At 37.4% G+C, this 26,911-nt stretch overlaps 1 protein-coding gene across 2 annotated transcripts; it reads left to right on the top strand.

The window, feature by feature from the left end:
- pspc1 (paraspeckle component 1) lies at positions 1-26,911 on the top strand. 2 transcript variants are annotated; one of them, XM_072657568.1, is made up of 9 exons: positions 1-489; positions 1,657-1,958; positions 2,128-2,223; positions 2,319-2,515; positions 2,644-2,728; positions 2,831-2,954; positions 11,386-11,443; positions 13,954-14,099; positions 16,743-18,021. In XM_072657568.1, the coding sequence occupies exons 1-9, from the start codon at positions 130-132 to the stop codon at positions 16,950-16,952; spliced, it is 1,578 nt and encodes a 525-aa protein (XP_072513669.1). In that variant the 5' UTR covers positions 1-129; the 3' UTR covers positions 16,953-18,021. The 2 variants fall into 2 exon arrangements, with proteins under 2 accessions (XP_072513669.1, XP_072513670.1); XM_072657569.1 differs by lacking the exons at positions 11,386-11,443; positions 13,954-14,099; positions 16,743-18,021 and adding an exon at positions 26,311-26,911.

Here is a 26,911-nt window from a genome sequence, read left to right as displayed (position 1 = left end):
GGCTACCTGCTTACAGCAATCCGACCACAGAGGAGGCTGTGATTAGGATATAACGGGAATTGCACGCAGAGGAAGCGGTTTTCCTCCCTCAACTTTACTGTAGCATAATCATACTTTGCTGCATCTACCATGGCGAACCGAAACCTGAAACCGGTGAATATTCAGAACAGCGCTCCATCTCCTAAGCCACTAAACCCGGGAAAGCGCAGCACGGACTCCCCGAAGATGGAGGCCGCGACGCCATCGCCTAAAGTCTCCAGCCCGCCTCCAGAAGCCGAAGCAGGCGGCAGCGAGCCGCAAGAAGTGACCCTAGACCTGAAGAGCTTTAGGAGACCGGGAGAGAAAACGTTCACCCAACGGTGCAGACTGTTTGTCGGCAACCTTCCTACTGACATCACGGAGGAGGACTTCAGGAAGCTCTTCGCTAAATATGGCGAAGCTAACGAGGTGTTCATCAACCGAGACCGAGGCTTCGGCTTCATTCGACTGGTAAGCGCCTCAGGTGTCTGCAGTGGTCTCACGTTACGGTCTCCCAAACAAAAGCAATAACGAGCAGCTGTCTGAATTCAAGCAGGTTTCGTTGTTGACTTTTATGGCTACTGCTGTTTTTCTTTGTGGTGGCGAAATAACTAGCTAGCGAGCTAGTGCTAACATTAGCTGACGAGCTAGCTTGCGCTTACTAGCTATCTAGCTAGCTACCATCATGAAGATTGTTCATGATGCTCTCCTTAGGTTTGGCTTTGAGGTCTGAAGCTAACCACGGTTGAAATCCAACCAAGCTATTCTTTATAATTAATAATATTGAAGAAGGAAATTATAGCTAGAGAAGCTACAGAGCTTGAAGCTAAGCTAAGCTAAGCTAAGCTAGCTAGCTAACACTTGGCTTGTTTTGGTTTCCCCGCTTGAAGAAGCTAAGCTAACGTTAAGAGTCCTGTCAGCGTAGTTAGCCAGCTAGTGTTTCTTTAAAGCCTAGTTAATGTCTTTTACTTTATTTTTAACCTTACAAACGTATTATTATTCCCTTATGTTGGTCGTTAAGTTGTTAAACAAGGTAAATACTGTCGGTTTAGGGTTGTTTAAATGGGTTCCCAGACATTAAAATTGGCTCCAAGACTAAAAATTCAAGGTATGATTTTTTTCTGTTAACTATAGTTCAGATTTCATAGGATATTTAATGTTAAATGCTCCTTACTTTCCTAAAAGTAAGTCTGTAAGTTGTGGAAATGCATCAAGAAACAACAACAAAGTAAGTTTTGTGTTGGACTTGATATTTGAGGTTCTGTGTTTATTCCTAAATTCAACTGAGCTACATGTTCTTGCACAGGAGAAGATCTAGCTATATCTGTTCTTATTAAATTTCACTGAGGAAAATGCTTCAGAAATGCAGAGCAAAGTCAGAAACCTATGTGGATTCCTTTTGAGCTTGATCTTGGTTTCTTTACCAAAACAGATTTTCTTGTTAAGAAAATCAGAGACTGCATTTGTAGCTATATAACATTTTATCTATGTACATAAACACGCATAACATCCCAATATGTATCTCACCTGAATCTCTAAATAATCTCAGAATAAATGTCGCAGCCAGAGAAATGAATTGTAGTTTGTTTATATTGCGTATTCAGTGACACTTTTTGTGTGTGTGTTTGTTTTGTGAAGGAAACCAGGACGTTAGCGGAGATTGCCAAGGCTGAGTTGGATGGCACGGTGCTAAGAAACAGGCCTATTCGCATTCGCTTTGCCACGCATGGAGCTGCCCTCACAGTCCGAAATCTCTCGCCAGTTGTTACCAATGAGCTTCTGGAGCAAAGCTTTGCACAGTTTGGGCCAGTTGAGCGGGCAATTGTGGTGGTAGATGACCGTGGTAGACCCACAGGCAAGGGAATTGTGGAGTTTTCTAATAAACCTGCTGCGAGAAAGGCTCTTGATCGGTGTGCTGAAGGAGCCCTTTTACTCACCACGTAAGAACTCACATCTGTTCGTTTTAATATCTGACATTTGAGACTTTATTTTGTTTGGAAATGTAAATTATTTAATGGGTTTGGCTAAAAGAGTACATCTTTTTGTGTGAAATTGAGTGTGTTAAAGATCTGTTTTGGCCTACTGTTTTCTTCTTGGTTACCTTTCTAGTTCTCCCCGTCCGGCTGTTGTTGAACCAACAGAACAGTTTGATGATGAAGATGGCCTGCCAGAAAAGCTATTACAGAAATCAGCACAGTATTACAAGTATGCTGCTGTTTTACCTTTAATTTTACAATATGCTTTAAAAACAAATGTTATTTTTTAGCCTTATTGTCATTTGCTCCGGGTTTTCTTCCTAGGGAAAGGGAGCAGCCCCCACGCTTTGCTCAGCCGGGCACCTTTGAATTTGAGTACTCCTCTCGTTGGAAGGCACTTGATGAAATGGAGAAACAACAGCGGGATCAGGTGAACAGGAACATCCAAGAAGCCAAAGAGAAACTAGAAGCTGAGATGGAGACAGCAAAACATGAGCACCAACTCATGATGATGAGACAAGGTACTAAGATGTGAAGTTTTGCTGTGAAGAATGTTAGATTTTTTATTCTTTGGACCCTTTTAAGATACCTTTTATGAGTTTGATATCATGTGTCGGTACTTATCCATTCCTGAACTTTTGAACAATAGATCTCATGAGGCGTCAAGAAGAGTTGCGCCGCCTGGAAGAACTAAGAAACCAAGAACTGCAGAAGCGCAAGCAGATGGAGATGAGGTACACTGTGAGATTCTTGGTTACTCCTGTCAGGGCCATCATTCAGGTCATCTATTATGGAAGTTTTAAAAGTTGAGTTTTAAACATACTCTGTGTTTCCAGACATGAGGAAGAGAGGCGGAGACGTGAGGAGGAAATGATGCGCCACAGAGACCAGGATGACATGAGGCGTCAGGATGAGATGAGGCGACAGCCTGACGGTTTTAAGCCTGGCTTTATAGATAACGTGAGTACAACACAGATAACCCATTTAGTAAAATAAATGTCTTTTTAATCGCTGCAGTTACTCAGACACAACCTGTCTTTATTTTATGTCCACTTTTGTGTGGATCAGTCTCTTTTCCACACTACTGATATTTAAGTTGGTTGTAGTTGGCGATGTAGCTAAGGGGTGTCAAGGTTATCTGTAGACATGTAGTCAGCAGTGACGACATTTGTTGGAATGGCAGCATTTGAACGCAAGGATGCTGACTGTTATGAACTTTAGTACCTTAAGCTTACTGCTTGTTTTTGGTCCTGGTTAGGTTTCATCGCATACAACATAAGTTTTGTGCATCACAACATTTCAATCAGTCTTCCCATATAAAAGAGTATCTCAGGTTGCCAGTTTTCTATTTTCTTTGAGTTTTTTTCCATGCAGTCGTCCCTTTTCTCATAACAAGCCATGCCTCAACATTTAGTTTGAGTTAACTGGCTTGTTTATGTTAGTTGGTTTGTCTGAAGTTGACCTATAACAGTAGTGGGAATTGCTGCTATCACTTCAATTGTGGTAAACATTTTAACCACAATTAATATGTGACGATACATTAGAAATGTCATTAGACAGACTAAAAAGATGTAAGTTGCTGTGATAGAACATGTATGTATTGTTTGTAGTACACTAAATATCTGGAACTTGAACTTGTGATGAGTGAGTTTTTAGTGCAAGATTGCATTGAAATATTTGCAGTGTGTGCTGAGGTGCTTTTCCACAGAAGTTCTTTTCAGGTACTTTCCTAAATAGGTTGCTTGCCAATGCATTGTATTGTAATGATCAACAGTGTTGGGGGTATTTACTAATTACTTCTCTCAAACTGCTGTGAAGTCAGTGTTTATTGTCATTTGCTTTAAAATAGAAGTTATGGTCATTACTCTACATCGGTAGGGATGATCCAATCCAATGACCCGGGATCGGGGGCCGATCCAGACATTTTTAAAGAATTTCGGGATCTGCTTTTAAGGTTTCGGTCCATTTCCCGACCATAGCTTTGTTGTCTGCTAGGCTCCATTAATATACTTGATATTTAGCTGCTGCAAACGAACATCTAATTTTTTAGAAAGCTACCCCAGACAGAGGTATATCTGGGACCTAATTTCGGCAAGGAAAACTAAACAGAGCTTTATTTGAACTGACAGGTGCGGCAATGTGAAAAAAAGTGAAAGTTAGCTTCTTAGGCTAACTCTGCATTCCACCTTAAATAGTGCCGCAGTTCCATTGAGTCCATTTCAGTAGCAGAGGTGGAATGGAAAGTTTGGGATGGAGGAATAAAGCCTCACACTAAATTAGATTGTCCGCATTGCCAAAAATCACCCCGTTTGTTGTGGTTCTGCAGTGACACGTTTTATCCAATTATCTCCATATGGGAAGATCTAACATTCCTCCCATCCTGTCTTTACTCCCAAGTTCCACGTATTTAGAAACCAGACTATGGTGGAAATGCTCTGTCCTACCAGCGAGAGAACAATGCTCCTTTCTTTGGTTCTAAACCAGTTTTGACTGCAGAGTTGTAAAGGAACTGGGAGCTGAGTGGTCAGGTGGGTCGTACTGGACTGTAAGACATTAATCAGTATAGAGTTTTATAGAGTTGGGGTGAAAAGTTGCTCCAAACTAAGTAGATCAGATTTAAATTTAGTCTGATTACTGAAACTGGTATTAAATTAGTGATTTTATTGCTGTTTACTAGCATTGATTAGCGCAGCTTGCCTAAATTCTGGGGCAGTATTATTTACAGCCCCTATACAGTGTTTTTAGAAATCTATACTATGTAGTGTATTACATAGCATCCTACATCCTACAGCAGTTAGTGTTGCCATCTTAGTTCGAGAGAGAGAAATACAGCTAGACAGCGTTTACAGCTGGAGATTGTAAACATCATCAGTAGTATACAACAATGCAAAACATGTGTGATGGGTATGTGGTAGGTGTTTAGCAGCTTTGAATCTTTTACAGCGTAAAACATACGTTTCAAAAATACCTAAATGGCTGACTGACTGTTTCCATGACAGTAATATAATACAGTGACTGAGTGACTATATTGGGCATGAATTTTCATCTTATTTTACTGACCCAGTGTTCCCCACACTCTACAACACCACCAAAACCAAATCACAAACTGTAATGTAATGCGTGGATCTCTTTCCACAGAAGCTAATGTCACCAAAACTTTGTTTTATCACCAATGAGTGGCAGCTAGTGTCTCGTGCTCCAAACAAGAGCAGTAAAAGTGCAACACAGATGCTGATATGGCTGAAATGTTAAAGAATAAAAGATTTAGTTTTAGAAACTAATAACACTCCGGTTGCTGCTAAATTGGGTAAGGTCCTACATGTGAAATGCTCTGCCCACATGCTAAACCTGGCCTCTGAGCGAGCGCTCTTCGTTTTTCCACTTCAGCCCTGCTGACCTTCCATTTGATTTATTAAGTAAAAAGTTAGTTTATGTATAATTACTTATGCATTGCTATAAAAGTACAAAGTAGTCATGCACTGAGTAAAAGCAATCCAAGAAATGAGCATCAAGATTTTAATCATTTTATCACATTGCAACCTTCTGAATCATAATCCAATAGAAACATGTCCCTAGAGATTCCCACCTCTAATGCACATAAGTCATGATTACAAGAACTTAAAGTTGCTACATAATAGATACAAGTAAAAATGTTTCTGTAATGCATTCTCTCCAATTAAGAAGTTGCTTTAATCAGTTGATCTGTATACCTCAGTACCTTTTATAGGCTATTTATTTATTTTAAATTTTCTTGCTCAAGAATGATATTGGTAATAGTTATTGGTAATGAGAATGTTATTCCACATGTTCTCTGTTGTACTTCATCCTAGATTTGTTTCAGGGTTGGATTAAACCCCCTCTAAAACCACAGTCAGAATTCTGATGCCCATTTATACTGCTGTGCCATCTCCACTTGCAACGTGACTCTTTGCTCTGAATAGAAACATATTTATCCTCGCTAAAGTTTGCAAAGGAGTGGCTGCTTTTTTTTTTTGTTTGTTTGTTTTTTTTTTTTAAAAAACCTTGACGCTTCATGTAAATTACAAACCATTTTAAATTCACCTCTGTTTGGGCAAATGTATCTATCTTTTTCTCTGTCCATTTGTCTGTATCTATCCTTATCTGAGTGCTTTGAGTATTTTGGCTCTTTACCTAAAAACAAAAAGTGTGCTCAAAAGTTACAAAATCTGTTAGACCAACCCATAAAAACAGGTCTGATAACCCATTAAAAACTATTGATCAACTTGGTGCAACTTGTGTCCATATCCTCTAATAATGAATGTTGGTTGCAATTGTTTTCAGTGTTGTGGCGAAGTAGTATTGGGGCGAATGGTGCAGTTCGCACATTTCTGGCCAGTCCTTTCTCTCTTTCTGCTTTTTTTTGCCTTTTTGTCTGTGCTTTTTATTTGGGACATTGCATGTGTTTTCTAAAGTGTGTGTTCTGGGAATTTGCTAATTTATTTTAGGCTTATGTCTTGTGAACTTCAGATCAATATAATGTATGTTTTCTCTTTTCAAAACCACATTCTGTCTTCTGGAATTTTCAGGTTGTAAAAGCTACAGAAAGTTGGGAACATTGATGCTAGTTTAACGATTTGAGCTTTACACAGCAATTGTCTTCTCAGTGGGACATAAGATGTGTCATTACAAGCAGCCTTCTCCAGCAGACCTGACTTTAAAATTTGTGACATCACTGGTTTAGATTACCCTATGTAGTAGTATTTCATTATAACAAAAAAAAAAATCTCATTATTTTTTCTTTATACAATATGAGATTGTCTAAATCAATCTCATATTATTTGTTTTAAAAGCTAAACAAAATGTCACTGAAGGATTGTCCTGCAGTGAAAGCTAAAGCTGTTTAGACCTTATCTCTTCATGGCCTGTTTTATGTTTTGAATGGTGGAAAATGTCATCAATTTAGACTCCATAGTTTAGACTTTGATTTGAGTTTTGCCAAAAAGAAAAAGCTATATAAAGTTTATAGTGGCATGCAAATGTTTGGACACCTCATCTCCATAGTCTGCTAAATCTTCAACTTGGTGTTGGACAGCTGCTTAGAGGAGCTCATGGCTGCTGATTGTTTGGACAAGGTTTGAAGAGTAAATTATTATTATTATTTTTTTTTTTAAAGCTTTGATTGTGAGCCATGGTCCTAAGAAGAAAGTCAGCCTAACAAAGTCTGAGATCTTGGTAAAAGTTTACTAAGTACTAAGTTCTTTGGGTTATTTTTTTCCTTTTCAATTTCAAGTTGGACACAATGAAATTTAGTTAAAGGTGGCTTAAAATGTTAACATGTTTAGTTTCTAACTTATGCTGGAGATATGCTTGGAGATTAGTTCACCTTTTATGCGGTAAAACATTTTGACCAAGAGTGCAACTGCATCTATAACTTATTTATTTAAATAATTTTACTTTAACGTTTAAACACTTACTTGACATTTCATGTTGTTCTGTAAATAATGTGATGACTTTTCTCCTCTTAAATTCCCAAGATGCAGAAAATCAGCTGGGAATCTTTCTCTCTCACTAGTTCTCTGTATTTATCTCTATCTTTCTATCTCTTTCTCTCTTTGTGTGTATTTCTTTTTATGTCTGTCTTTCTCACCCTCTCTGTCTACTTGTGTGTGTCTAACGCCAGGCATACACTGTTTTTAGAGAGGTTTTAACCACTTTTCTGACAAATTTCCCAGTGAGAAGCAAAGTTTGGTGCTTGAGCAGAAGTCATGGACGTAGAAGATCTGGAGTGATCTGAGGACTTTTAGTGTAATGTTTAAATCCTGTATCCTGAGAAGGTCCGCAACATAATAGAACCAGACTTGCTTTGTTAAACATTTGACGCAGACCAAGACAGCGTGGAAAGAGTAGATTTGATCTGTATGTCACCTCTGGTCACAAAACAACTTCTCAAAGATCTGGGTCTGAACCCAAGTGAGCAAGCCAGAAGCAACAGTGGAAAGTAAAGAGATCAAAAGTATTCCGAACACCTCCAGGCCAGTTTGGCTTTGTTTGGCTTACATAATAACAGAAACTCCTCCCCACACCACTGTTTTGCTGCATTTGAGACACATAAACGTAAGAGCAGAAGAGGGTAAAAGTAATACTTTAAAAGAGCTGCAGCATTTCTAAATGGGGAGTTCTCAAACAGATCTGTGTGGCAGGAGAACTGGATTTCTTGCCTGACAGTTCTGATGGAAACGGGAAATGTCTAAAACAGGGCAAGATTTGGAGATGTCTTTGCACATTTCACTTTATGATTAATCATTTGTGCAGAGTCTCCATTTAAACAGCAGAAACTGATTTATTGCCTCAAGCCGTACCTGCATGTACTCTCTGTAGTCTGAGGATGATCATCACAGATACTTGCTTAAGCTACAATTCCGCGTCCGACTACAGGGGGGGTGAAATGTATGTACCGACACATCCTGACAGTGTGACCCCATTCTTGAGTTGTGTGCTGTCTTTTTATTCTAAATGGAAGTTTTTGCCACTAATTGGGGCTCATATTTTAACATTTTGTGGTCAGCTATGAATTTGACAGTTTAATGTGATTCCTTGTTCATATGGGGGGCATCAATTTTACTACATATAAATGTAGAGAAATCCTAAGCAGTTTTATGAAAACTGAATCCTCTTTTGGTCTTTTCAAATACCAGATACTAGGTAAGGCTTAGTATATGCTTTTTCTTTTCCCCTTTCTCCCTCCCCCTTACATTGAGTTTGCTCTAACCTTCATAAATCCTTTGCAGATGGAGTCTGAGAGGAATAGTTTGATGAAAAGTCAAGTTAACATAATATCTCACTTAGTCCAGATGCAAAAGTCCAGTATTTGCTAGTGATGTAAGCTTAACCTTTCCTATTGTAAAACTAAAGAAGCAGTCATCAGATACCAAACATGTCTTGGATGAGCGACTGCATAAGGGGTAAGTGATAAATCATGTTAATTAGATTTCCGTCATACTATTCCTTTAATCAGATTTAAAGTGGATGTTAAAGTGCTTTTTAAGTTATTTACACTTAATTGTGTTTGGGTTTTGTTTTTTGTTAAGCAAAACAAGTTGTTTTTCAACATTTCGAACCGTCTTGACCTATAAAAGAAGATATTCTTTTATTTTTAAATTGACTGTAAAAAGTATTCGTAGTTGGTGTGCACATGAATGGTTGTGTAGTTTGGGTTAATATACATTTTAATTTTTAGCATAATTTGCTGTGTCTTAGTTTTTCTGTTTGTGTCTGGGGCATATTTTGTGGTAACAAGGTAAGTTGTACTGCGCTACATTTTGTTTTTAATATTAATATTTGCATTGTATATAGTATATTTGCTTAGCAGAATGCATTTGTGATATGCCTTTTTCCCATAGTTTTTAGTATTGAGCAGTCTGCAGTGGTCTTTCTACTTCTGACTCCTAAACTTTTTAAATGTTTTCAAGACCAAGAAAGCCTAGTTTAGGCATACTGTCATATGATATAAGGGCAGTCATTTATATAAATATAAAATATAAATATTTATATTTATATTGCCTCTGAAATTCCCTAAAAAATCCTTTTAGAAGTCCTTGTAAGTTAACTCAACTTTGGGGAACTTTGACACACAAACTTCCCTCCTCTACCTGATGTCTGCTGTGTCAGGTATTTGTATATAGTGACTTTCATAACATCACACAACTGATTTTAAGCAAGCCAATGGCCAAAGGAAAACTCCCTCAGAGAGGGAATCCATTTTCCTCTGGACTCCTGCATTCAGTCAGGCTGGACTGACTTGCTAGGTGTTCCGGCAAAAGATTTATAGTATAGAGAATATGTAGAACATTCAGAGATCTCAGTGTTTTGTATCAAGCAGAAAGCCTAATCTTCGGTTCTATATTCAAATTTTGGAATTATTAGAACAGAAAATTCCCAAATAGGACTTCATTCAAATATTGATATTGCAATGCCAAACTTGGCATTATTGACGGGACCGTGAATTGTGGAGCCTGGGTGTTTAAATGTGATATCTAATGCGGTTTAATTGATTGCACATCAAATTCTGTCTACACCATTAAACTGTTTTGTTAGTCATGTCCTACCTTCGGGCTGTAGATTTGTTTGTTTGGTTTTTTGTTTGTTTGTTTTTTGATTCCCCAGCCCACCCTCCTCTCTTTCAAAGGTTGTCCAAAATATTGTGAGAATATGAAATTATGGGCTGAGTGCTCTGTTGCACCTTAATATTTATACAGCCTTTGAAGTCCCTTAAAAAAGAACTTTAAATGTTTGAAACTTTCAATGAAGTAACCTGAAATAAAATGTAGTTCGAAGTATAACACTAATTCACCTTAAATAATCCCTCCCTGTCTCTCCCAGTACAATGTTTTAGCACAACAAGGTGTTTGCCACAGTGACCTGTAAGCATAAAATGTACTACGATTCTGAATATTTCGCAAGTATTCGATATGTCGACCATTTCGAAGTCAAGACATTGATTTTAATCATTTAATTTTGCTTTTTGATTATTTTTTTTCCCCACTCATATAGGTCAGTAAGACATGGCTGTCTCAGTGTTGTGTTCATAGCTGTGTTTGGTAATGTGATTTTAAACTGTTCATTGTTTTGTTTATGTTCTCTGCCAGTCGTCTTGTCTTTCCTCCGTCTATGAGCTGAATGAAGTGCCCAACCAAAAGAGAGAAATGAAACGTCTACTGAAGATGTAGCACTGCAAGATTAGAATATTCATAGTAAAAAAATTCAGAACAGCATGCCATTGTAGCATGTGCTTATGTTAGTCAACATATAAGCACAGCCCTTTTTCAAATCTTTTAAGTTAAATATATTTGTCTCTTAATTGTAGAAAACCAGGATGATTATCATTCAGAATAATATGAAATGTTCTACAATGTACATGCAAGGCTTTGTGAGGCTAAATAGTAAAGTCTTTTGCCTCAGATGTACCTCTGTTTTACCATTGAAATATATGAAAGCTGGTGGAACACAGGTCGTTTTGACATGATTTACATTGCTAGATATTACAACCACTGGTTTCCATCACTACTCATGGCTTTGTTTACAGATCTTTGATTTCCCCCTAACATCTATATATTCATATTTTAAGGACAGTGGTACTATTGGCAGAAATATTCAAAATACAGTTTAGTTTTTTGTGTACTTACCATTCCTCTTGCTGCTCAGTTGCAACTTGGATCATAAGAATGGAACTTTTTTCTAACAGAAAGAAAGGTGGTCCATTCTTTACATATCATATGTAAAATAATATAATAATAATATACAGTCAAAGCCAGCTGCCATAAAGATATGTGCACAAAATAAGTTTCCAGTGACACGGTCCAGCAAGATTTCCGCTACTTAACGTTTTTTTTTTATTGCGGTTTACAGTTGCATACCTTTTCTTTACTTCCAGAGAGAACAGGATATGAGAATGAGTGAAATGGGGGCCCGTGGAGCCATTAATATGGGAGGTATGGTCATAAGTCTCTAACTAATTTTGAACCACCTTCTTTAGATCATCTGCAGATTTTTGTGGAATTTAATTTTGCAATAACACTGTGCAAAGGCATGGTTTGCAGTTTTGAATGAGTGCCTTGCAAAAGTATTCAATATTAGTAAAATGTCATCAGATTCCTTTTTATTTTTTTGGTTCATTTTGCGTGCGTTACTGTTTTAAGGTCTATTCATATTTTTCAATGATTCCTGGGTCTTGATGGCTGTGGCAAGAACTTAAGATAGTCAATTGTGGATTTTGAGCAGTATTAATTGTTATTCTGCTTTGGAAGACAGACTTTTATGTTCAGTATTTTTGCAGAATGTGTGACGTTTACTTTCAAAATTGAATCCATTGGTCCCTCTACCGTTATGTACTAAATGTTCCCTGTGCTAATGGCTGCAACAGAAGCCCAAAGCATGATAAATCCACCCCATTTCATTATATTTTACACTTTTTATCCTCCCAGTACACATTTACTCATTGCAACAAACTGTTTTAAAATCATCAGTATACAAAACTTGTTTCCAAAATGCATTATGCTTGTTGATCCACGAAAGACAAGCATCCAGGCTTTTTTCTGTCCTGGCACCGAAGTGGTGGAACAAACTTTCTCTGTGTGTCTAAACAGAGTCAACAACAGAGTCACTTGCTGTATTTTAACACCGACTAAAGACCCACCTCTTTCAAAACTTCTTGGGTGACGTGTGGTGTTGAGTATTGTGGTCTCCCTACTGACTTTTGTATTTAGTAGCATCCAAGCTTGGCGGTATTGTTTGGATATTAGACTTTACAAACTAAATAAGGGTATTTATAACTATAGCCTAAGGGTATGTCAATGTACAGACGTTCCTGTTTCTTGCATATTTGGACTTTGGCTACATTTTTATCTCACAGAATCACAAAACTTTATGCTACATTTTAGCTGGATCATGACAAACTTTTAAGTACTTTTGATGATTTTTGTCAGTATTGTTTTTTTTTTCCCCATGAAAACCTGCTGTATGTGGAGTTCTTGATATTGTGGACTGGTTTACCCTTATTCCAGTTTCAACCACTGAACTCTGGTTCCTTCAGAGTGATGGTTGGCCTCTCTGTGGCTTTCCTTACAAGTCACAAGTCTGGGATATTCCTCTCTTGCATGTCTACAGCTTTATCTCTAATTTCCGATTTATGCTTCTGCATCGAGTCAAGAGTCTGTGTCCTACGCTGTTGTGAGCGTTTATACTTGTTGGTAGATGCGCCTGCGTTGCTTCATCCCAAACAATAGTCTGGCAAGAATTTGTAATGATTTGCAGGTTTTGGTCAATTGTAGGTGACCACGGTGCTTGTTTCTTTGGAGCTTATATAGCATGGGGTCGAATATTTGTGAACAGCTTTTTTTTTTTTTTTTTTTTTTTTTTTTTTTTTTTTTTAATAAGTAGCTTAATTAGTAATTTACAGTAAAATACACCACAAAACATCTTGTCCTCTTTTTAATACAGATTTTGGTTGAATACTTTTGCAAGGCACTGTATTTTTGTAGTTTTCCATATTACTCTGTTCAAAATGTGGAGTGTGTGTGTGTGTGTGTGTGTGTGTGTGTGTGTGTGTGTGTGTGTGTGTGTGTGTGTGTGTGTGTGTTGTATGACTGAAATGTACTTTTTCATGCTGTTAAGATACAAATGATCTTTTCTTCCCTGTACCTTATAGATTTAGTTATGATAAAATGATCATTTAAAGCAATTGACAATTTCTGATTGTCAGGGTGTGCTTTTATTAGTTTCTACCAAGCATTTTCCTCACCGATAAAGAAAGTAAATCTTGCGCTTGGTGGTATGACTATTCATTTGGTACACTGTTTAATATTTGTCTCATAGTCAGTTTCCTACATACCATACTATGCAACAGAAAGTGCAGAACAAATTTTTTTTCAGTTTTAACAGTCAATTTTACTATGATAAAACTAATTTTAATTCTTTCTCATAACGTCCACTGTTTATTAAACAAAGTTATTGTTTTTTAAAATATAAAATTATTAAAATTACATTTACATTCTGAAACTTTCGTTCAAACTGATTCCTTTATAAATTCAGTTTGTGGGGTTCAGGGAACCCTGTATTACTTTAAACATTTATACATGGTTAAATTACAGCACTTTTGTATCCAATGTTCTCTTAAACAGAATAAGCTTAAATGAATGTATTGTGGTATAATGAAAAAAAAAACACTTGATCATACTCCTCATTTTTGTATTTCTACATGGTAGCTTAGTGTAGGCAATCAGCTTTTTTCTTAACGTTTTGTACATGGTGGAATATCCTTATGCTGTTAAATTGAACATGACTTTAGTGTAACTCTTGGAATAGGTATTATCATTTTTACTTTTTTTTTTCCCTTTCATAGTCAAAAACTACATTGATGGTTTTAGCTTGGTTTGTTCACTATAGTGCAAAGGTGGTCAGAGATTTGTCTTGGTTAATATGGGTCATACATTGTCTTGTATAGATTCATTTAACCCTGCTACTGCTGTAAGTGGCAACCAGGGCCCTTCTCAAATGATGAGCATGGGCATGTCAGGCCGGGGTGGAGCCATGGGGCCTGAGGGATCATCAAATATGGGGGCACCCCTCATTCCAGATAACGGAGCTATGGTAATGTATCAGTGATCTATTGTTTATGTAATAATTCCATGTGTGATGTTTTTGAGAGTCTGCATCTTTCTGTTGAGTAAGCATACGCTGCATTTTCAGTAAAATTGACTGCTCGATTCGCATTCTTCAGCATCTGAGAACCAGGTCTTTTTTTTATATAAAAAAACAACCAGGTCAAGTTTATATAAAGACCATAGTAAGGCAAACAGTCTGGTATAATATATCTGTACAGTTTTTGTACTATGAAGTACAACTATATTTTGCTTTAGTAATTTTTACTTTTTCACTTTAATAATGTTAAAATGCATGCATGTAATATAATAGTTTATAATAACTCATTTGTGAATATGCCTGGTTAACCCTACCTCCCCAACCCCCGCTTGTAAAACAAGACAAAATTTAAAACTAATTACTCCCTAGTTTTATCCAGAGCTTTTCACAGGATTTCCACAATTTCAAACCAAAATATTATTATAAACAGTTTATGATTTATGAAGTCCTGTCTGGAAATTGGGGTTCCAGTAAAATTGATGCTAATAAATCTTTGAAATTATTTTGAAATTGCAACAGTATTTCAGAATTCCATAGGTTCTATTTACAAGTCTGAAGTGTTTACATTAACAGAAGCAATTAAGTTGTACTGTATTGGGCAATCGAGTGGTGCTGGTTGTGGTGCTTTTGTTACTTTTACATGCAGGTTAAGACTTGCACAAAAGCATTGATTAGATTTAAGCTAACTTTTACTGAAATCTTTTTAAAACACTTTTTTTAGCGTGAGCTAAGTCAATATCAGCTATGTGGAGCTATTGGCCTGCCAGTTAAGCCATTGCTGAGCACTACAACAAACTAAACTAAAGACATGCCTAGATTTAAAATAACCAAATGTAATTTGTGGTCAAGTACTTAAATGGCTCAAATTGGTGGCTGAAATTTAGGTAATGGCTGACTATCGTACTGCCATTTGTTCGAGAAAATGGCTTTTTAAGATTTAATGCTAATCTTAAAATTAATGCATTAAATAGCAGTATCTTTATAGTAATATGCCCTTTTTAACAAATGGCTTTAGTGGATCAAAATGTAATAGTTTTGTGCATTGTTTACTACTACTGTTAATATTAATAATCTTTACTGCTCTCTAACTACCTTTTTATTGGTTTTGTATAACTTTCCTTATCACAATTCCTTAAGTTATTTTTTCCAAAGGCTCTGCATAGTCTGTTCAAGGATTAGAATTGGGCATTTGTAGTTGAGGGCCAAGTAGGCTACTGTTCAGTTTGTATATGAATAATTGCACAGCAAGCAGTGACTGTACAGATATTGCAAGTTTTGTTAGCATTCTCAATCTAAGATTTGATAGTTTCTCACTTACGCATCGAAGTATATCCTGAATAAACACCTGCTTTCAACACCATCTAATTCCAGTCCAAACCTGGTGGATCACTCCTTTTAGAGCTGAATTTTTAAATCTATTTAGTAAAGCATTTGGGACCTGTCTGATTTTAAGTAGGGTTTTGTTTTGGTTTTTTTTGGTTTTCTGCCATTTTGGTTTTATCAGCTAGCGTCCAGAGAGAGTGAGGCCAGAATACTCTCTGGAGGTGATTTAGAATTGAGGCTCACAAAGCTTTCACAGCTACTGTTCTGCAATTGGGGGGAAAAAGAAACAGGTATTGCACCAGGGTACGGATAGTCCTGAATTCACATTAACCATACTGCACTGTTCCACTGCATACCGTGTTGCCTGGTATGCCAGTTCTGCTCCTGTAGGTCTACCTTCCTAGACATCTCCATCTAATGGTTCCCTTCAGGAAGCCACTGATGGCCAAATGAGACACTACTACAGGAGTAGTGTTGGTGACCACTGACCTCAGTAATTTTTTAAAATTAGTTTATTTAATTGTTTTTTAAAACCCAGCATTGTTTGTAAAAATGCTTTTGCTGCTGAAATAGCCCAGTGTAACTCCAGAAGACCTGAAAAATAAAGCAACAATAACTGTTAATTGAGCTAAACCTTAAAACAGTAATCTACTTGGCCCAACTTTATGGAAGAGAGAGTAGGTATTTAGTAACCACGCTTCCCATCCAACCCCGGTAAAATTGGATACCTAAATATCCCTTGTCTTTTTTTTTTACCCTCTACCCCCCCTACCCCTTCATGTACCTGTTAATCTAATCCTAATGTTTATTGCATGTGCAGTAGAAATGGGTCTTCTTTTTAAAATGTTATTTTTTAGTGGTCAGCAAACATTCCAGAAAATTCAGTTTTAATAAAGAGAAAATATGATTTGTTTTCTATAGCTCAACAAAATACATTTCCAACAAAACCTTTTTCAGTGTTAATTTTCTGGCATGTTTTTGGCCTTTTCAGTTTCTGAATTATTGTTAATCAGGTAGTTGTTAATCTGGATTTACCGCAGACATGTTATGCACACTAATGAAATTTATTTCCTTCTTTGTTGGTGCCTGGACTCTGCTGCTTTTCATCAACAACGCTTGGGAACTGCTGCGTTGTGACATTTCAAATTTTGTCATTAATTCTGATCTCTTTGGACTCTCCGACACCTGAAATTTGCAACGTCGAAACAAAAACTGCTTTTTCTTGATGGACTTTCTTGCACATATCTTACAACTATACTTGCACTGTAGCGTAACGAGCGGTTTTCTCAGGGAGGACCTCCTCAGATGGGTTCTCCCATGGGTGGTCGGCCTGGTGTTGACTCTCCTCAACAACAGCAGTCACCAGTGATGGGTGGTGCAGGACCTGTGCCCGGTATGGGTGGTCCAGGTGGCTTTGGGCGAGGAAACCCGGTTGCGGGCAGCTTTGATGGGCCCAACAACAAACGTCGTAGATACTAAGCTTTTGTTCACTTTCATGATTGTGTATACCAGTTTTGCCCCGGAGCATCCCACGTCTTGCTTATTGATATTATACATGGTCCTCCGTCAGTCATGTCCTCTGTGGCACTGCTTCCGTACCAGCACCAGTTTTTGTCCTGTGACCCACAACTCTGACACATAGCATGATCCAGGAGTAATGATAATGTGAAACCATAAACCTGTTAATATTGCCTTAATTGTGATATCAGACTCGAAGGTTTCACAGTGCACTGGTTTAGTGCTTTTCCTTCGCTTGACACATCTGATTTTAGCTGAATGGCTTGTCTTATAAGCTGATCAGTTGTATTGGATGTGGAAAAGCTGGGATGGTACTGCACTGGGAAACTAGAATTTGACACTTCTGCTATAGGTTGTCTTGCTTATTGAGCATCTTTTCGCCGAGTTGGACTCAACCTCTTTTAATGTCTTTTTTAAAATTTACCTGATTTTGTGGGAGTTGATAAGACTTGCATGTATGGGCTCTAAATAGGTGCGGTTAGCTAAGAAACCTAAGGTTAGTAGGGCGTCAGTTTAATAAATGGAAAGAATGGGTGATGGTCAGAAAACTTGTGTATATACTTCTGTACAGTTTCTTTAAAAAAAAAAAAGGTGTGCTTGGGAAGTGTATAGAATAAGAACTTGTGGAACAAAAGGAAAGGTGAGGAAATGGCAAATGAGTTTGGGGAGGAGGGTGCTGTTTTAAATTAGAAGGTGCTTTTTATTCATTTTGTGTTTATTAAATGCGAGTGTTTCAAGTCCCACGTCATCAGCTAAATGTTTTTAGATAAAACTTGTTGCTGCTCAACAAGAACACACTACTTGCACAACGCCCACAGTTACAACAACAATGTGTTTAATATCTTTTTTTTATTCTAGTGCATCTTCTTTTAGTATTTGAAATGGATAGTGATGGTTTGCCTGTGCATGTCATGTAGAACGTGTATGCCTTCTAGCAGTCATTTTTTGTTAGTGAACATTTTGAATGTCATTGAGTTGTTCTGCTTTCTCCTAAGCTGCAGTTCTTTGAATAAAAATGCTGACAACTTTAGATTTGTGCATTTGTGCCTCTACCAGAAAATGTTTGTAGTCTTCAAAATCACAATTCATGTGATTTTCCTTGGTCATCCTTTGTTTGAGCTTTGGGGTGTGTGTGTGGGTGGGTATGTGCGTGGTCAGCAATGGTCTAACTAAAGGTATGCAAATTTTCAGCTGTGGAAGGTGAGTAGGTGTTCTTTCTTGTTTGTTTACCTGGACATGTAACCTTTTGGATCAATTTGAGTCTATTATTATTATTATAATTATTATTATTATTGCTTGTATTCTAAATGTTTCTAGATAATGTTATATTCCTATTGTTTAATCTAAAGAGTTTCCATGGAGTAGGGCTGGGCAATATGACAATATTTTATTGCATCGTAATACGTTTTGTTATCGTGATACATAATATGTATAAGCATATCATAGATGTCAGTGCTTGAACACTGAATTAGTCTGGTTTAATTGGATGAATTGTAGCATATGTTGATTAAAATTCACTGTACTCTGTATGGGAGAGTATTTGAATAGTAGTTTTTAAGAGCCTGTGGTTACTGAAGCATTTTGCCTGCGATCATGTACATTGCAGTTAATATTGTGTATTGTGAAAATTTTTAAATATTGTGATATAATATTTTGGTGTATCGCCCACCCCTGCCATAGTGATCTTTAGGGTCTAGGGCAAAATCTTAGTTAAAAAGTCACCGAGGCATATCTGCTAATTTGACCATTTGTACACCTCCTTTGGGGCCTTCTCTTCCACATAGATTTTCCACCCTTTTCCTCTTGAAAAACAGATTTTTCCACTGTATTGAAAAGCGTTTGGCTTTAATGCCTGATGGTTAATTAGCGCTAGCATTTGCTCTCTTGCTTAACAGAAAAATGCTTCCAACTGTCAAGGTCACCAGTACAAAACTGTTTTTCACACACAGTGCCATTTGTTTGAGCGCAGTTGAGTGATGGATAAATTGTCCTTTAAAATTACAATTCTTATAGTGCTGTGTTTTTAAATGCCAATTTTGGTATGGAATATTTTAGATGCCCATTTTCAGTTCTGTCTGCAGCTTAAAGTGGCCTAAATCCAATCCATCACACATGTGTTGGCTTGCTGAAAAGAAATCTGATGTGCAGACCACTGTGTGCAAAGCAACCATGCAAGTTTTTTGATGGTCAAATTTACAGGAAAAAGGTGAATGAGTGACGCATCTTAATTTTCTTAGTTTTCCCATTTCTTCCTGCTGCTATTTTTGTTGTATAATACTGCCTGCACCTGTCTCACTTAAACCTCAAAACAAAAGACACAACATAACCATAGTAACAGTTTTGATGGCATTGCTGTAAGGGGTGTGTCTGTGTGTGTCTGTGTGTGTCACATATAAGTAGTTTGTGTTCATGCTGCTTTTATTTACAGTGTCAACCAAGTGTTTATGTATCTCAGTATAATCTAGACTTTGTTTAAAAATTAGACTTGTGTTCAATAGTTTGGGCACAAACTATGAACTGTGAAAAATGGCATGGCTATTGAATGTCATTAAAGTGCTTCTAGCTTGACATTCCAGTGTAAGGAGGCGTTTTGTCCAGTGCTGACTGTTTTACATGATGAATTCTTATCAGATGTCCAACATTTACATACTCAGCATGGGCATGAATGTCATGGTGTTATTGGCTTTTCAATGGTTTATATGAACTCTTCATTATGGGGCAGAATGAGCATCTTTAGTTGAACGCTAAACAGAATGCACAGTTTTTAATAAAATAAAAAAGAAATTGTGGGATTTACACTTACAGAGACATAAGGCAGCAGAATAAACCCTTCTCACTTTTTCTTTATATGGAAGACCAGCTGTGGCAGTGACATTACCTCCCTCGCTCTCGCCTGTACTCCGTTACAGACGCATGTCTGTAGGTTATTCTGATCCTGAGTTATGAAGCCTAGAATACCGCCGATGCCGTCGATCGGGTTCAGTGAATGTAAAGTGTAGAGTTCCAGACCCTGCGTAATTAAAAAATTATTCTAGCAATCATAGTGAAGCACGATTGCTGACCCATTCATAGGTTGGTATTACAATCCAGCTGCTATCCCAGCAGCTGACCAACACAGCTTTTAAGCAAAAGTTGAGCTGTTACCTCCCTCTGCTGCGGTCATCCATTTTTCCTTTTCTTCAGCAAATGTTAATTTGGACTGATGTTAATCACAGGAATTCCGCCCAGACTCTTCAGACTGAGTCGCATTGGCCCATATCAAATATGGATTGGATTTTAAGACCACATATGAAACAGATTTCAGATCTGTTTCACATATGACGAAAAAGACCTGCTGTGTGTAGCCTTAAATGTGTGTGGGTATAGGATATGATGACAGTAAGCAGTTGAAATGTTATAAAACATGTTCTTTTAAAAAGAAATACTATGGCAAGTTTATTGGAAAGCAATTAACATTTCTGAGAAACATGCTGACCGATCAGTTGTTTCAATTGTTTAAAGTGACAATTAAAATGCAAGGGTTCTTGAAAACTGTTGTCTTTAAAAGGTTCTTCACACTACCATCATGATGATTTTTTGTTTTTGTTTTGTTTTTTGTGTAAATGAGTTTGTCCTCTAAGGCGTTATTGTCATAACAAATCTGTAGTTCCATGTTTGAGTTCCATGGTTCTTACAAATGGTGTCTTTACAAAGACAGATAGAATGTTTGCCAAACTTAAAATGTTTCAGTTCAGTTTTTCAAATGTGTTTTGCATTTTTCGCAACGAGTGTCGGGCAAGCCAAGGGCGACTGTGGCAAGGAAAAAAGGCCCTCAAGAAACCTTGAGAGGAACCAAGACTCAAAATGGGAACCTATCCTCCTCTAGTCAACACCTGATACCACAACAAATAACAGCAATAACAGCTGGATAGAAAGAGTGAGATAATGAAGAGCTATGGCTAATGTCTATGACTGCAGATCATGAGGTGTGTGTGTGTGTGTGTGTGTGTGTGTGTGTGTGTGTGTGTGTGTGTGTGTGTGTGTGTGAGAGAGAGAGAGAGAGAGAGTGAGAGAGTGTAGGACACATGCTTAGTGTTGATGTGAAAGCCCATTTTGGGAAAACTATCATATGCACAGCTATGCAGTGTGGTGAGAATTAATCAATGCAAGGATCCAGAACAGGACTTGTGGAGTTGTGGAGAGCTTGGTCAGGCAGCATCGGAGCATGGCATCTTAATACAAGAGAGAACCGAGAAAGGAAAACCCAAAGGGGTTAGGTGGATTGTGCCAAATATTTGTGAACTTCAACAGTGGAAGAGCTTGAACCAGGTGGTAGGCAGGCAGCAGCACCCAACCACGGATGCACTTGCACCAGCATCAGGCAGACAGCAGGCCAGACCAGCATCCAACATTATTTCCTTTTAACTCTTAAGACAATATTTGAATTTATCCTTCCGATGAACTGGTGCTCTTTTTTTTTTTTTTCTTTCTTTTTTTGGGTAAACTTTTTAATGCATGTTGTGGTTGGAATCAGATTACACAACTGCCTCTTTGTGTGTATTTTTATTTAATGAGGCTTCATTTGTATAAAAACTGAACTTTGGTTCCAACTCATGCTTTTGAAGCTGTGTAGAACTTCACATATTCCTAAGTTTTCACCCTTTTTCTCTTTGCAGTCCCAGACTTGCACAATTATTCTATTTCAGAAGCAGTTTGCCAATGGCTGACTGCTTATATTTATTAATTTATTTTTTTTATACAAATGCATGCCATGGAATGACATGTGTACACATTCGAACTTCAGTAAAAGACAATAAACAAATCATCATGCATCCTGCAAGCTGATCATTTTTAGAGAGGTAAATAAGTTGTGGAATATTAGCCTCCATATTTTCTTATGCCAGCTTGTGTACGCACGATGTTCTCACTGTGTTGCGGAAGTGAATACATCTTGTGAAAAGGAGTACAGGTTCATTTCTCATGGTTGAACTCCTCATGTTACGAGGACATGAGCAGGACATGGACTTCTTGAAGGACTGCTGATGTCTTACAAAATGGGATGTGATCTCATGAAAAAGCCTCGGTAAGCAATAACTCCATACACTCCATTCAGTCTGTTGAAGTGTGAGCAGTGAAGCAGTGATTCTTGCTTGCTTTTTTTTTTGTTTTAAATGTGTGCAGGCTTGCCTGGCATACTCTGGGTGCAGTTTTGTGAGGTTACTACCATAACCAAGATGATTGTTTACCTTTTGTAGTACATCTGTTATAGTACCATACCTCAGACCCGTGTGTGTGTGTTTGTGTGGATGTTTGTATTGATGTACAATGTAGAATATTGATTCATACTAACCTCTGCTCACATGCAGAGGAACCTATACGTAATAGTTCTTCATAGTTTTGTGCACCAACAATGGCAGTAATCACTAGCAATAAAAGAGATGCTCAGCAGCATGTGTGAAAGTCTTGGAAGCAAATATTCACATTAGTTTGTCAATTACTATTTAAAGTTTCAATTAAGGATTGTCTGTGTTCTATGCTTTTGTTACACACGTAGACAAAATTGTTGGTACCCCTCGGTTAATGAAAGAAAAACCCACAATGGTCCCAGAAATAATTTTAATCTGATAAAAGTAATAATAAATAAAAATGCTATGAAAATTAACCAATGAGTCAAAAATTGCTTTTCAACCATGCTTCAACAGAATTATAAAAAATAAAAAAAACTCAAACGGTCCTGGCCTGAAATGATGATACCCTTCACCTAATATTTTGTTGCACAACCTTTTGAGGCTATCACTGCAATCAAATGATTTCTGTAACTGTCAATGAGACTTCTTTGGCCCACTCCTCATGAGCAAACTGCTCCAGTTGTCTCAGGTTTGAAGGGTGCCTTTTCCAGACGGCATGTTTCAGCTCCTTCCAAAGATGCTCAATAGGATTTAGGTCAGTGCTCATAGAAGGCCGCTTTAGAATAGTCCAGTGTTTTCCTCTTAGCCATTCTTAGTTATTTTTAGCTGTGTTTTGGGTCATTATCCTGTTGCAAGACCCATAACCTGCGACTGAGACCAAGCTTTCTGACACTGGGCAGCACATTTCTCTCTACAGTCCCTTGATAGTCTTGAGATTTCATTGTACCCTGCACAGATTCAAGACACCCTGTGCCAGATGCAGCAAAGCAGCCCCAGAACATAACAGAGCCTCCTCCATGTTTCACAGTAGGGACAGTGTTCTTTTCTTGATATGCTTTATTTTTCCGTCTGTGAACATAGAGCTGATGTGCTTTGGCATCTGTCCATAGGACATTCTCCCAGAAGCTTTGGACTTTGTCAACATGTAGTTTGGCAAATTCCAGTCTGGCTTTTCTATGATTTGTTTTCAACAATGGTGTCCTCATTGGTCATCTCCCATGAAGTCTACTTTGGCTCAAACAACGACTGATGGTGCGATCTGACACTGATGTTCTTTGAGCTTGAAGTTCACCTTTAATCTCTTTAGAAGTTTTTCTGGGCTCTTTTGTTACCATTCGTATTATCAGTCTCTTTGATTTGTCATCAATTTTCCTCCTGCAGCCATGTCCAGGGAGGTTGGCTACAGTCCCATGGATCTTAAATTTCTGAATAATATGTGTAACTGTAGTCACAGGAACATCAAGCTGCTTGGAGATGGTATTATAACCTTTACCTTTAACATGCTTGTCTATAATTTTCTTTCTAATCTCCTGAGACAACTCTTTCCTTCGCTTCCTCTGGTCCATGTTGAGTGTGGTACACACCATGTCACCAAACAGCACAGTGACTACCTGTAACTCTATATATAGGCCCACTGACTGATTACAAAATTGTAGACACCTGTGATGCTAATTAGTGGACACACCTTGATTTAACATGTCCCTATGGTCACATTATTTTCAGGGGTACCATCATTTTTGTCCAGGCCTGTTTAATAAGTTTACTTTTAAAAAAATAATTCTGTTGAAGCATGGTTCAAATGTCGGATTTTCATTTGTTCATTTTCATAGACTTTTTATTTATTATTACTTTTCTCCGATTCAAGTTATTTCTGTGACCATTGTGGGTTTTTCTTTCATTAACCGAGGAGTATCAACAATTTTGTCCACGTGTGTGTGTGTGTGTATGTAGTTGGACTGGGTAGAACACGCTAGCAAAGCAGTAATGCCACTTTGGAAAAACAAGTCATAACATTTGTTAATAAGCAATATAAGATAATGGCAAAGTGTCAGTTCAGTCAGTACATGCAGGTCAGTGTTGTAATTTACTGATTATATCCATGACCTGCCCAGAAAAGCATGTAATAAGGTAATTCATCACAGTAACAATAGTTCTTAATTATATAACCTACAGCTTACCCTTACTGATAGACCGGTTTCCTGTTTACAAACATTACTGGGTGTGCACGCAGCCATGGGGCAAAAGTGCTTTGGGAACATAGCTACTCACTCAATTGTAATGTTGGTCAACATCTGTGTTCAACATAGATTATAGATTGGTTTGCAATCTCTTATTGACTCAACAATTCAGAGTTTTGATTTGAGATTTGTTTCTGTTCGTCTTCTACAATTTTGGGGGGAAAGGATGCGATCCCTTCAGAATATGAACCTTTTTCATCCATTTTCTGTTGTTGGTGCAGTTTACTACAATACACAACCCCTTGCTGTTTTCTCTCTATTAATGTGACAAGTGTTTTTCTGCCCCCTTGTTGTGCACACATCTTTGTAATGTTCCATAGAAACCTGTCTATAGGTACAAGAGATGTCTGAAAATTGGTCACATAATGGGTAGCAGGCTAGAAATGAAATGCATTAAGTTGTTGAACTTTTTCTGCCACATACATCATCCTGTGAAGATGAAAACTTGTTACATGTTGGGAGGAAGGTCAAGATCATTTCTGTCAAACTGTAGTGTCCACGTTATTGTCTTTTCTGAACATTAGAACCTGCACAGATGTATAACCACAATAGAGTAATGGTGGTGTTTTTTTGTTTGTTTTTTGTAAGAACAAACAAAACTGATATTTCAGTTTAATCGATTGAGCAGTGGTGTGGCACATTTTTAAATCTTTAAGGTCAACGTGTTGTCCTGTAAAGCTGTCAGTTTGGAGATGCAAGTTATTTCTGTGACAAGAGAAAAAAACTTTTCTTTCAATAGAAGTCATTATCAAACAATTACGTTGTTTAAGTCCATTTCTACTGGTCCATTCATCAGGACATTTTGATACAGTGTAAAAGACACCTGGCAGTTTCAAATTGTCACAAAGTAGGAAAACAGTGCAACTAGAAATACAATTTTTTTTTGCGTGATTTTGTTTTATTTGTTATGTATTCTTACTGCCTGATATTCGCTCTAACAGTTCAGCAGTTGACCAGTCTATTTGTTTTGGCTCGTCTGTCTTAGAGATTATTGTGTAAATAAATAAGCTGCCAATTACACGCTAGCTGCATTTGCTAAGTGCACACATCTGTGCATGTTAGGCCTATTTGGCTGTCTTTCATATCAATGGGTTTGTTTTCCCGTACAGAGTATACATTTCAGCTTCAGAGCAAATGAACAGTGCTATTGTCTTCACTGCATGTTGCCTTACAAAGAAAAGAAAAATAAATATGTAATATATATTTCCTAGTAACACCTTGATAGAACTGGAAAGAAAAACACTGCAGTAAGACAACTTGGTACCTCAATCAACCATCATTAGGGACTGAAGATAGTTAGATGTTCATTTTGTTTTTGAATATTTGGATTTTTGAGTGAAGCATATGAGATTACCAAGCGTTACAGATGATGTGACCAGCGTAACAGAATAACTGTCATTTTAAGATCCATTACATTTGTCCTTACATGTGATTGAGTAACTGGTCTCTGTGCACTAAGCAAAAATGTTTTCCCTGACTCGTAACAGTAGTGGATCCCTACTGTTCCATAAAGAACTGTATACAAGAGATTGGCCTTGTATATGTAAAACCATCTTACCAGACAAAGAATCATTTATGCATTGAAGTGGTTCTTTGAATTGTCTGTTCTATATGGCACCATTGTTTTTACTAAAGAACCCTTGAACCCTGTTTGTTTGGTTTTTTTTTTGGGGGGGGGGGTTTGAAGGTTGAAACTCATGCATGTTCTGTTTGTCATAGTGTGTTAAGATACAGATGTGTAGCATCAAATGCAGAGAACAGTCTGCCTTAACTGAAAATATAGGACAGCTACTCTGCTTCATGCATATTCTGCTGCATATAATCCATAAGAACACAAAGAAATAGGCTTATTTTCTCATCTTCTGTGCTTCAATCAACCGTTCTTGTTTTTTGTTTTTTTTTCCCTCTTCCCAGGTTTCTTCAGGCCTCCGCACTGTGTGGAAGAAAAGCCCAGAACTGGAAGGTGAAACACATCCTATTTCTATACATATGCTGCAAGGTGTCTGTCATTTTGCTTCAGTTCAGAAGTTTCTATGAATCAAGCGATTCCTACTATAATTGTTATTGGTTTTATATATATATATATATATATATATATATATATATATATATATATATATATATATATATATATATATACACACACACACATACAACCTGACAGGTAAGTGAAATCCCACCTGAGTATTAGTCATGAAACTAAGGGCTGTGTAGAAGCCTTAGAAAAATAAAACTTTTAGGATGCAGCTCTGGAATAATTCCAGTAACCGCATTTGTATCCACCAGATGGTGCTATAGAAGTAAGAACAGGAGAACTACATGTGTACAGAACAAGAAAGCTTGCTTGTGTGATATAGGGCTGGTAAGTGCCTGCTTTCTATTCTTGGTTGTTTTTTAATTCCTCAGGTCAGATACACTAAATACAGTTAGGTTACATGGAAATATTTCTCATAAATACAAATATTTTTCATAAATTAAAAACTAAAGTACCCTGAACTATGCACATAATTTATCC

The sequence above is a fragment of the Salminus brasiliensis genome, chromosome 15, assembly GCF_030463535.1.
Source record: "Salminus brasiliensis chromosome 15, fSalBra1.hap2, whole genome shotgun sequence".
Lineage (NCBI taxonomy): Eukaryota > Metazoa > Chordata > Actinopteri > Characiformes > Bryconidae > Salminus > Salminus brasiliensis.
The sequence above is the reverse complement of the archived record's forward strand: the minus strand, read 5'-3'. Positions and strand labels throughout refer to the sequence as shown.

What these genes read in the sequence shown, in the direction of transcription:
- pspc1 (XM_072657568.1), top strand. Translation starts at nt 130, where the DNA reads ATGGCGAACCGAAACCTGAAACCGGTGAATATTCAGAACAGCGCTCCA. An exon ending in GGAGCCCTTTTACTCACCAC is followed by an intron (nt 1,959 to 2,127) that starts GTAAGAACTCAC and finishes TTACCTTTCTAG; the next exon opens with TTCTCCCCGTCCGGCTGTTG. An exon ending in ACTCATGATGATGAGACAAG is followed by an intron (nt 2,516 to 2,643) that starts GTACTAAGATGT and finishes TTTGAACAATAG; the next exon opens with ATCTCATGAGGCGTCAAGAA.